The 13,136-nt window shown below is 38.9% G+C and overlaps 1 protein-coding gene across 1 annotated transcript in view; it reads right to left on the reverse strand.

The window, feature by feature from the left end:
* Positions 1-1,001: 1,001 nt before the first annotated feature.
* The window catches only part of LOC137631231 (adenylyl cyclase 78C-like), a 76,241-nt gene continuing 64,106 nt past the window's right edge, over positions 1,002-13,136 (reverse strand). Inside the window, exon 16 of the mRNA XM_068363000.1 lies at positions 1,002-4,166. Coding sequence (XP_068219101.1) covers positions 3,961-4,166 — 206 coding nt within the window. The 3' untranslated portion in view covers positions 1,002-3,960. The remainder of the gene's footprint in view (positions 4,167-13,136) is intronic.

The raw sequence follows: 13,136 nt of genomic DNA on the forward strand, positions 1-13,136 counted from the left end.
CGCCATCTAGATACTCAATAGTAGTACGGGAGAAAGGGTAACCTTGATAACGGCTCCCCTTCTATTTTTGCCACTCTTCCCCCTCGAAACGAAAACGCTATTCGGGGTGAAGATTGCTATGTGTCGTATCAAGATATACGTCCCCTGATATTATGCGATATCCTTAAGAGAAATTTTAAGGATATTCATGCCAGGAGTTAGAATTCTGGAGACCTAAAGGTTAATTATCTGGGAATATCACTGTAGCCAAATATCCCATAGAAAGCTACCTATAGGAACCTTCCATCAGGACGACATGGCTTGAGCCCAAAAAATAACTCTATACCTTTGAGGAGACTCGTGGCTGGCATAAGGGAGATGAGAGAGGAGGAGGAATGGGGGTTACTGCTTAGGAGAATCTCCCCCCATTACCAGGTCTTCTCTTGAATGACATTCACTATAACTAAATAACCTAATTTAAAATTTATACTTTATCAACCCTTTTTTTTTTTACACTTCCGTTCAGTTTTGCTGAGATATCTATCTAAAGAAGACTATTTTTGCCTTTTCTTTAAAATGACATGAAAATGGAGGTAAAAAATCATGTGAAGACTGCCTGTGTGGCGAAGGGGCGCCTCGTAACATTCCGCGCTAGTCTCGTTAGTACTTGTCCTTAAAAATGCTCATATGACCCCAAAATATTTGAGCCCAAACCAATACAATATAACGCAATTAAAATTTGTATGCTCATATCCTAATTTGTTGATGTTCAAAGTTGTTCGTAAACCGAGGTACTACTGTTTCCTGTTTAATGGGCTTGGGGGTCTGTTGCTTTGCAGTTCCATCTGTTTTAGATATATGAACTTTAAGTAAATTTTTTAACAATTTAATAATCTATTAGAAAATTCCAATTTAATTGTACTGTATACAGTGTAGAGTAATCCAGATTGAGTTTTTATTTAATGTTTCTTTACAAAATACAGATTGGTAGTACAATTTTGCTCCAAAACAATAATATTTCAATGTAGAGATAAAGAATCTTTCTTTCTTCAGATATCAATACAGTACTGATTTCTTTTGAAAATCCTTTAAAACTATATAATGAATTTACCATACCATATACCAAATTTGACAATAGTGTACAAGATTTTTGGAAATTGCTAAACTGAAACAATACACTAGGATTACTTTTATTGCATTACCCCAATACCGCATCTAGTTTTAAAAAAATTTAGTGATTTTGTTTTGATACCAGCCTCCTTAACCTTATGTTTGTGTAAATCTATCTTAGTTAAGTTTCCTCTACCAAGTGATTAAAAATCTTTAACATTTATGTACGGAATTAGAAGTCCAACTCGATTTTTATCAAAGTCGTTTTGACGTGGTGATATCAGTTGGCCTTCTCTGGGGATGTATCTGGATTAAAATGAACATTCTGTAGTCCAAAGTCTCTTAGGAAAATAGTGGCGTACCACAGGTTCAAAAATGCAGGTAGTAGATATATCTGTCAGCCAGGTGACTTGCATACACCTCGCAATGCATTTCTTGATATGATTTCTTCATCTGTGATACCCAGAATCTAAGCCATGTAACCCAAGTGGCTAAAAATATTTGTTTTCATCATTGTAGTTCTAGCTTTATCTACAATTATTTTATTTTTGACCATTTTTTTTTTCTTTGTACATGTAAAATTTTTAAAATTTATTTTGCTTTGTTTTCATAGGAAATGTTTATAGCGTATTTTGTCAAGATTATTTGCAACTTTCTTTATTCCCTTACTAGTGATTTAGCTTGTAAAGTATTTCACCATGGCAGTAGTAAGTATTGATTAGTGATGCCGAGAATTAAATTAATACTGTATAGTGTAGTAGATTCACCTAATTCTGCATATTGTTGGTATAACGTATATTTTTATGCAAGTCACACCAGGTGTTGATCATTTTATTAAATGTGCTATATAAGTGTCGCAGAACATCTTTACTCAGTCTTTAGCTATCCTTTTGAACGTGTAATAATTGCTTGTTTGAGAGTTTGGTCTCCAAAAGACATCTGGATTCAATTGAATCCTAACAGAGGTACTTTACCAAAAATATACTTTGTTAAGACCTATATATTTATAATATTAAGAATGCTTATCAATAAATTTTTCAATTTTATTAAGAACAAATACTGTAGAATAATTGAATTTGTATGCCCTTCCCATACTTAAACAATCACTTGTAAATAATTATAATGGATGAAGTTACAACACTTGAAGCTTCTACAGTATACAAACAGTGTGACTCATAAGTATGTGGAGATTATTATTGTGGTATAATTTTTCCATACCACCGGAAAAACTGCTGTAGCTCTTGAAAACAATTACAGTATGCCCTTATTAGGTCCTTGTAAAGAAAAAAGGGAAAGTACACAGTTCTTGAGTAAAGCAACACGTAAGAATTTATAATACTTTTGCTCATTCTACTCGACTAGGTACCTTTAAAAAAGTGATAAGTTGCAAGCAGTATTTTTTCCCAGTTTAAACAGCATAAACATTTCCATAAAATAAACACGAGGAAATTACCTTACAGCACTATTATCATGACTGAATTTAATCTTTTAAAAATTGAATCTGATCTTTAATTACATTATTTGATATAAAGCGCAGGAGAATGCAACTAAATTTTAATGAAAGTACTCTACTTGAAAAATATACCATATGCACCATTTAAATTATTCCCAATCTCATCAATTATAAAGTTAAGATATTTGAAGTTAACATCATGAGACTTAGGAATCACAAATACTATAGTTGGAAGGGCTATATTAATCTGTAATTATTTATTAGAGCATAACAGGAAAGGTAATATTTTCATTATCTCACGAGATTGCTAAAATGACTAAACTGGTTCAGACAAACTGTAGGGCAAAGATGAAAGATCACTACTGTATGCTAAGTCATGACATAAAGCACTATACAATACGTTTCAAACACAGTGCTGTATAGGGAAAATCTGTATATTCCACATCATTAAAAGGCACTTTTACTGCTTGCTAGTAAGGAATTGGGTGACTCAATTAGTGAAAATTACTTTAGAAATTTAAAAATTTCATGTACACACAAGGACCTACATAAGACCACTCCGGTAACTTGATGCCATTTATTCTATACTGAAGGGTAACCCATGTAATTTCTAACTGGTCTATGATAAATAACATTTTATTTGATCCTGTTTTATAAAAAGAGCGGAGGGGTCACTACAGTGCTGGAATTGTATTTATTACCTGCTGCAAGTAAATACATGTACAAGGTGGTACAGCATTTTAGACAACTCATTACTCCAGTAGTGATTCTTTTTTTCATTATATATACATATATATACTGGAGTTTAAAATAAACAAAAATTATCTGTAACCTGAAATTCTAGTGTTTCACATTGCAATCCGTACACCTTAGGCATTTTTACCTTCCCTTTGTATTTTAAAAGTTCATGAACTTCTTTCATGCAGAAGTGGGATTTCTAGTAAAAATTGTCTTAATACAGCATAAAAGATGCCGCCATGAGACTGCTGTGGCTTCTGTAATAAATTATGATTTTTGTATGCCTTAATTCTACTTCTATAATACTGTATGGAAAATGTGCAATTTAAAAAATATGCTGTACAATTGAAAATCGCTTAATACTAGTATGAACAGAATTTATGTTTTCAAGTATAAAAGAAAATTCTTTTAGTAAAAAAAAAAATTACTACATTTTATTTCAAGTTTTTGATTGAAATATCGCAAAACAAATTAGTAGCATTGCTTGGAGCAAGAAACCTTAATATTGTGTTGATGCTGTACTCTACAGTATATTCAAACCAGATCTGTAATTATAGTACCACATAAGGTATATATGGAAGAGATTAAGAACCGTAAAAGAAAACTACAATCAAGTACCTCCAAATAGTCCCTTGTACTTTAACACAATGTGCAATAAAATTTAGTTGAAAACAGAGTTGTTAAACAGCTTCATCAGATCTGTTCTCATCCTTGTAGAGGCTTCTAAGATTATGGTGAGAAACAGCCGTCTTTCCCTTTCTCGAAAGTGCAGGAGTAATACTCCCAATTGACAATGGAATACTGCCTGATGCACCTCCAGGACAAGGGGATGACAGCTCTGACGGAGACACTTTTCTAGGTCTTTCTCTTCTGACAGTTGTGTTACCTGAGGAATATAAAAACTTGTAGAACTAGCTTAATACAATTGAAAAAGTTTTAAGGCATAGGGGGAAATTGCATCATATTGTTTGATATGCTATAATCATTCCTGTAATATACTGTAGTTTAAATAGGGCTTAAAACTAACTCGTCAAAACTTGAATTTCCGAGCCAACACCAGCTTCAGAAACCAATGACTGGAATATTGCAGGATCTATCCAGTAGATTCCCTAGTAATTTTCCTTAGAAAATCAGAAATGAAACACTGAATAATATTTATAATTTTGTTACTGTTTATCATTAATTTACCAAGAGATATGAAGCACTGGGTAGCCAATTTTAAGATTCACAAAATTTTCAATCTGAAAACTTTGTATAGGTGGATATGATGTACAGTAACCCTAGATTTTTTCTTTTTGCAGACTGAAGTTAACTACCGTACGAGGAACTAGTTTCACGAATGTCATGGCATGACTACACATATGCAAAAGCATCACATCTTCGACACTCATGCAAGGATATTCTGACAGCTTCAGGAGCAATTGACCGTTAAGAAACATTTCATACAGCAGCTGTGCTCATGAGAAGGTAATATTTAGTATTCGTCGTAAATTTTTTTCATTACATACCTTATACAGTATCCATAATGTAGTACAGTATTATTGCAAAGATTTTACCTTGTACAGTATCCATAATGCAATACGGAGTATTATGGCAAAGATTTCAAAGGGATGACAGACCAATCTCAGCGTGTTACCAAATTAATTTCTTTTGTGGGAGGTTGGGCTGTGGTACCCTAGCAGTACCAGCTGAACTCGGCTGAGTCCCTGGTTAGGCTGGAGGAACGTAGAGAGTAGTCCCCTTTTTGTTTTGTTTCTTTGTTGATGTCGGCTACCCCCCAAAATTGGGGGAAGTGCCTTGGTATATGGATGGATGGTTCTTAGAATGATATGCATCTTCTCAGTGTTATGGGAAGCTCTCACACAGTTGAGTCCATTCAGTTTGTCTTCCTCTCCATATTGATTTCACATCCCTACGCTTTTCTTATTCTCTGGGATATCAGTTTTCATAACCGTAATAGTAACGTGATTCTTTTATGATACCAAAATAAGGTACAGTATTTTTTTTTTTATACACACAATTACAGTACACTATATAATCTAGTATTTGACTAATTTCAATTTGCTGGAAAAAGAATATCTTGAGGCATGCAAGAAATGCCCTATTAGATTCTTCTCTCTGATAATGAGCTGTTTCGTATTCTATTCTCAGATTGAATATGAAAGACTGACTGAAGTAAATTTAGTAAAGCATTAATATTTTATTGACAGAAAATCTTCAGCCATTTACTCTGGCTCCAAGAGTTCTATAGAATTAATCAATATAATACAGCACATATGTTAATCTAAAGAGCAAAGAAGGGACTTTTATGAATAATATACAGTTCAGTATATCAACCCCAAGTACTACATGATTTTATTGAAGTCCCCTCATGAAAAATGAAGTAGCTAAGAATTACAAAGTTTATTTGGATATGTTAGTCTAATAAAGAGTTTAATCATTAAGAAAAGGCAAGATATGTGGTATTCAGCCTTCCTACTAAATAGTGAGATATTTAGACATCCTTTACTAGATCCATCACAGTTACATAAAGGTCAAAATTCTTTTAATCAGACAAAATTTGGGTACGCAATTGACCCATATATACGCTGTATTTGGCGATTTGTAAATAATTTCATGTTTAACTATTGTTCTTTGGCAATTTTTATTACTGTACAGTATTATTGGTAGATTTCTAATTCAAAATTTTATGTTTTGACCCGCGCTTTTCAACATCAAGCTGTATTTGGGTAATTCAAAATTTCTCATTTTGGCTTGCGTTAGTTGTCATATTACACAACTGCGTAAAGTTATGTTCATGGCTGTGCTGCCACTGCACTCCTTACATCGTAACGTGGAAGAAATTTTTTTTAAAATGAATATTGGACTCCTCTAAGCAAGCCGTTGTAACTGTGCGTTGTAAAGTGAATCGTTGTTAAATGAGGAGTACCTGTACTTATCATTTGAAGTCCTACCCACCACCCCACTCACAGTGGTTCAAACTTCTTCTCACAGTACTGTACCGACAAGAAAGATGAATGAGGAAACAAAATGGTGGGGGTAAATGGGAACCCTATGCTTACAATAAATAATTCTTGACACTATCTATCAGGAAGAAATAGGGTAGTATGGGTATCTTTACAAAGTTTTTTCTTCTTTTTAATGTGGCTGAGCCATTCACACATGGTGAATAGCTAATTTACTTTGGTGAGTATTGAAATAATCAACTAGACACTATCTATCAGGAAGAAATAGGGTAGTATGGGTATCTTTACAAAGTTTTTTCTTCTTTTTAATGTGGCTGAGCCATTCACACATGGTGAATAGCTAATTTACTTTGGTGAGTATTGAAATAATCAACTATTTTAAAAATTATGGTTTTGTTAATTTGTTCATACAGTATATTCCCTCCATAGCATTTGTAACATTTGTAGCATTTTTTCCACATATATTGGAAAATTTGGTATTTATAATCCTTCGTGATAAGTGTGCCTCATGGTCACAAATAATATACCTTGTCTTTTTAAATGCCGAGGAAAAATTTATCAACATATAATGAACCACCAGATATCAAATTAATTAATATAGATTAAGAGCCATTGACATTAATTTTAAAAAGAATGCCATACTTATAACCAGTTACTACTAGTGCACAGCCAATGCAAATAACATATAAAATATGAAGGCTAAATTCTAGTACAGTAATCTTATAGCTTTTCTGGGATAGTGAAAAAAAAGGAAAGCATTACAAGCTACGCCATTTAAGAAATACTTTGCAAAGAAATATTACCAGTAATTTTTATGATAAAACTTGTTCATTTACAAAGTAGTACAGTATACTGTATGTTCATAATCTATTATTTATTCTCCCATATACAGCATACAGTGGGTAAAGTACCTTGCACTAATCTAGTGAATGCCAAACATTTCAATTTTTTATCCAAGACTGGGGAGTACATTTCTTGTAATTTAGCTTCTGATTACAGTATATATGAGTAGTTTTAAATTTGCAATATCAGTTACAAATACTGTTGTCCCATAACATTTACGGGGGTTACATAACTTATACACCTCAGATTGTTAACATTTGCAAATTTATGCTGCCTCCTTTAATGATCTATCAGATCTTCAATGCTGCCTTCCTTAATCCTCTATCAGCCCTTCTATTTCCTTATATAACAAAGAAAAATCCTTTGTGTATCCTTGGTTACAATCTGCCACTGTTAAACCCGCAAATGGTATGGGACTACTGTATTGTATTATATCTTTGATATTAAGTTAGTGAGCAAAATTATTTTTAGTTGACATTTACATAAACTTGACATCATAATAACCAGTTAAACAGGCATTGTCTACTACAATAAAAAAAGCACTGTTATTACTTATAGCCAGTTACTACTGATGTACATTACAGTATATAACCTATACAAGTCAAGAAAGGAATTACATAGAACACACAGTGTAAATTAAGAGAACAGTACAATACTCCTCTAGCTTCAAGACAGTACTGTAAATGTGAAAAGTAAAGCATAATGTGCTACACCTTTCAAGGAGAAACTTTCAAAAAATATGAAAAAAAAAAAAACTTTATTCCATTCACAATATCTTAACGAAAGGCTCATTCTTTGAATAGAGCTGTCACATATGAGAAATATCTAAAATATAACCAAATTTATACAGCTTTATATTAAAAGAATAATAATTTTGATTGAACTGAGATTATAAAAAATATGATATTTTAATTATAAAATAAATTTTTGAATATACTTACCCGGTGAATATATAGCTGCAACTCTGTTGCTCGACAGACAAAAACTGTACAAAAAAACTCGCCAGCGATCGCTATACAGGTTGCGGGTGTGCCCATCAGCGCCATCTGTCAGCCAGATACCAAGCTCCATGTAAACAAAGACTCAATTTTCTCCTCGTCCCACTGCGTCTCTATTGGGGAGGAAGGGAGGGTCCTTTAATTTATATATTCACCGGCTAAGTATATTCAAAAATTTATTTTATAATTAAAATATCATTTTTAATATATAGCTGATTCACACCCAGGATGGTGGGTAGAGACCAGTATAATATGTTTACATTTTATGAGCTAAGAGTTTTTATTTCATTTTAGAAGTTATCAAAATAACAAAAACAAAATAAATAGGTACCTGGTAAGGAAGTCGACTTGAACGATTACTCTGCCTTATAAGTACGTCTTCCTTACGGAGCCTCGCGATCCTCTTAGGATGCTGATAGACCCCTAGGAGCTGAAGTATCAAGGGCTGCAACCCATACAACAGGACCTCATCAAACCCCTAATCTGGGCGCTCTCAAGAAATGACTGACCACCCGCCAAATCAACCAGGATGCGAAAGGCTTCTTAGCCTTCCGGACAACCCATAAAAACAACATTACAGTAAAAACATTTCAAGAGACAGATTAAAAGGATATGGAATTAGGGAATTGTAGTGGTTGAGCCCTCACCCACTACTGCACTCGCTGCTACGAATGGTCCCAGTGTGTAGCAGTTCTCGTAAAGAGACTGGACATCCTTTAGATAAAAAGACGCGAACACTGACTTGCTTCTCCAATAGGTTGCGTCCATTATACTTCGCAGAGATCTATTTTGCTTAAAGGCCACGGAAGTTGCGACAGCTCTAACTTCGTGCGTCTTCACCTTAAGCAAAGCTCGGTCTTCCTCACTCAGATGTGAATGAGCTTCTCGTATTAACAATCTGATAAAGTATGATAAAGCATTCTTTGACATGGGTAAAGATGGTTTCTTAACTGAACACCATAAAGCTTCAGATTGGCCTCGTAAAGGTTTGGTACGCTTTAAATAGAACTTAAGAGCTCTAACAGGGCATAAGACTCTTTCTAGTTCATTGCCTACGATCTCCGATAAGCTGGGAATATCGAAAGATTTAGGCCAAGGCCGAGAAGGCAGCTCATTTTTGGCTAGAAAACCAAGTTGCAGCGAACAGGTGGCTTTTTCTGACGAAAATCCGATATTCTTGTTGAAGGCATGAATCTCACTGACTCTTTTAGCCGAGGCTAAGCATACCAGGAAAAGTGTCTTTAGAGTGAGATCTTTCAGGGAGGCTGATTGTAACGGCTCAAACCTGTCTGACATGAGGAATCTTAGTACCACGTCTAAATTCCATCCAGGAGTAGCCAAACGACGCTCCTTGGTGGTCTCAAAAGACTTAAGGAGGTCTTGAAGATCTTTATTGTTGGAAAGATCTAAGCCTCTATGCCGGAAGACTGATGCCAACATGCTTCTGTAGCCCTTGATAGTGGGAGCTGAAAGGGATCGTCCTTTTCTCAGGTATAAGAGAAAATCAGCTATTTGAGCTACAGAGGTACTGGTCGAGGATACAGAAACTGACTTGCACCAGTCTCGGAAGACTTCCCACTTCGACTGGTAGACTCTAATGGTGGACGCTCTCCTTGCTCTAGCAATCGCACTGGCTGCCTCCTTCGAGAAGCCTCTAGCTCTCGAGAGTCTTTCGATAGTCTGAAGGCAGTCAGACGAAGAGCGAGGAGGCTTTGGTGTACCTTCTTTACGTGAGGCTGACGTAGAAGGTCCACCCTTAGAGGAAGACTTCTGGGAACGTCTACTAGCCATCGAAGTACCTCGGTGAACCATTCTCTCGCGGGCCAGAGGGGAGCAACTAGCGTCAACCTTGTCCCTTCGTGAGAGGCGAACTTCTGCAGTACCTTGTTGACAATCTTGAACGGTGGGAATGCGTAGAGATCCAGATGTGACCAATCTAGGAGGAAGGCATCTATATGTATTGCTGCTGGGTCCGGGGCTGGGGAGCAATAGATTGGAAGCCTCTTGGTCAGCGAGGTTGCAAAGAGATCTATGGTTGGTTGGCCCCAAGTGGCCCAAAGTCTCTTGCACACATCCTTGTGGAGGGTCCATTCTGTTGGAATTACTTGCCCTTTCCGACTGAGACAATCTGCTATGACATTCAAGTTGCCTTGGATGAACCTCGTTACTAGGGAGATGTCTTGACCTTTCGACCAGATGTGCAGGTCCCTTGCGATCTCGTACAACGTCAGTGAGTGGGTACCTCCTTGTTTGGAGATGTACGCCAAGGCCGTGGTGTTGTCTGAGTTTACTTCCACCACTTTGCCTCGAAGGAGAGACTTGAAGCTTTTCAAGGCCAGATGTACTGCCAACAGCTCCTTGCAGTTGATATGCATGCTCCTTTGACTCGAGTTCCACAGTCCTGAGCATTCCCGACCGTCTAGTGTCGCGCCCCAGCCCACGTCCGATGCGTCCGAGAAGAGAACGTGGTTGGGAGTCTGAACAGCCAGGGGAAGACCCTCTCTTAGGTTGATATTGTCCTTCCACCAAGTCAGACAAGACTTCATCTTTTCGGAAATGGGGATCGAGACCGCTTCTAGCGTCTTGTCCTTTTTCCAGTGAAAAGCTAGATGGTATTGAAGAGGACGGAGGTGTAGTCTTCCTAGTGACACAAATTGTTCCAGGGATGACAGCGTCCCTACCAGACTCATCCACAGCCTGACTGAGCAGCGTTCCTTCTTCAGCATGTTCTGGATGAATAACAGGGCTTGACTTATTCTGGGGGCCGACGGAACAGCCCGAAAAGCTAGACTGTGAATCTCCATCCCTAAATACACAATAGTTTGGGATGGGACCAGTTGCGACTTTTCCATATTGACTAGGAGTCCCAATTCCTTGGTCAGATCTAGAGTCCACTTGAGATCCTTCAGACAGCGACGACTGGAAGAGGCTCTGAGAAGCCAGTCGTCCAAATAAAGGGAGGCTCGGATGTCCGATAAGTGGAGGAATTTGGCCACATTCCTCATCAGCCTCGTAAACACGAGAGGAGCTGTGCTTAGGCCAAAGAACAGGGCCCGAAACTGGTAGACCACATTTTCGAAAACGAATCTCAGAAAAGGTTGGGAGTCTGAGTGAATGGGGACGTGGAAGTAGGCGTCCCTTAGGTCTAGCGAGACCATTCAGTCTTCCCTTCTGACCGCTGCTAAGACTGACTTTGTGGTCTCCATGGAGAACTTCGTCTTTGTGACAAAGACATTCAGAGCACTGACGTCTAGCACCGGTCTCCACCCTCCTGTCTTCTTTGAAACTAGGAAGAGGCGGTTGTAGAATCCCGGTGATTGAAGGTCCGAGACTTTGACCACCGCTCCCTTCTCTAGCAAAAGAGACACTTCCAGTTTCAGGGCTTGTCTCTTATCTTCCTCTCTGTACCTGGGAGAGAGATCGATGGGAGACGTTGCTAGAGGGGGTTTGCGTACAAAAGGGATTTTGTACCCCTCTCTGAGTAACTTCACAGATTGTGAATCTGCGCCTCTCCTCTCCCAGGCTTGCCAGAAGTTCTTGAGTCTGGCTCCCACTGCTGTCTGAAGTTGCGGGCAGTCAGACTCTGCCCTTAGAGGACTTGGATCCTTTCCTCTTCCCTCGCTTCCCTTCGGCACGAGCACCTCCTCTGCTGGAGGCTCTGCCACGAAAGGGCGGAATAAAGCGAGACGCTGGAGTGTCTATCCTCGGTCTAGCGGAAGATGCAGGCAAAGGGGGAGCTTTGCGAGCTGAGGACGCAACTAGATCGTGAGTGTCCTTCTGCACCAACGAAGCAGCAATTTCCTTTACCAAGACTTCTGGAAACAGGCACTTGGAAAGGGGAGCAAAGAGAAGTTCCGATCTCTGGCATGGTTTAACTCCAGCAGACAGGAACGAGCAGAGAGACTCTCGCTTTTTCAGGACTCCGAACGTGAATGAGGCAGCAAGCTCATTGGACCCATCACGGACGGCCTTGTCCATGCAGGACATAATGAGCAACGAAATATCTTTATCTGTCGAAGAGATTTTCCTGCTCAGGGCTCCTAAGCACCAGTCTAAAAAGTTAAAGACTTCGAAAGCCCTAAAGATCCCTTTCATAAGGTGGTCCAGGTCCGATGGTGACCAACAAATCTTCGACCGTCTCATGGCAAGGCGGCGGGGAGAGTCTACAAGACTTGAGAAGTCGCCCTGGGCAGAGGCAGGAACTCCCAAGCCGAGAACTTCTCCCGTGGCATACCAGACGCTCGATCTAGAAGAGAGTTTAGATGGGGGAAAGGTAAATGCTGTCTTCCCTAAACTCTTCTTGGACTCTAACCAGTCTCCTATCAGCCGCAAAGCTCTCTTAGACGAGCGTGCGAGAACGAGTCTAGTAAAGGCAGGTGCGGTAGAAGGCATGCCTAATACAAACTCTGACGGCGGAGAACGAGGAGCCACAGAAATAAACTGGTCAGGAAACAACTCTTTGAATACAGCCAAGACTTTTCTAAAGTCCAAAGAGGGTTGAGTTGACTTAGGCTCGTCCAGTTCTGACTGTTGGTCGTCTTGTTGTGCAGCAACATCATCATCAGAAAGTTCCTCATCCGAAAACTGATGAGGAAACGGCAACGGAGTGGGCAACGTCAGGTTCGCTGAGTCCGGTCGCACTGGTGCATGCGTGACGGAGCCGGACGCAACGTCATGGAACTGCTGCACAGTCTGTGAACTGTCAACAACCATGGGAGCGCGAGGACGCACAGCGTCCACCCGAGACTGTCTAGACCGACAGGGTTGAGCAGTGGAAACCACACCGGGTTGCGGAGGTTGACGCACCGCGTCAAAACAAGTCACCTCTGATGGTTGTTGAACGTCCTGAACGTCAACAACCACCTCCGTGCGTCGCTTAACGTCAACATGCGGCTGGCAACCCACACTGGATCGCATTGGTGGAGGAACCACCTCAACTGGTAGACGCGAGAAGGTTACCTCAGCGTCAACAGGACGCACAACCGTTTGCTTGGAAGGTTGTTGGCCAGAAGGTACGGTAGCAACCTTCTCCGCATGAAAGTCCTGCAT

This window comes from Palaemon carinicauda, chromosome 39 (assembly GCF_036898095.1).
Source record: "Palaemon carinicauda isolate YSFRI2023 chromosome 39, ASM3689809v2, whole genome shotgun sequence".
Lineage (NCBI taxonomy): Eukaryota > Metazoa > Arthropoda > Malacostraca > Decapoda > Palaemonidae > Palaemon > Palaemon carinicauda.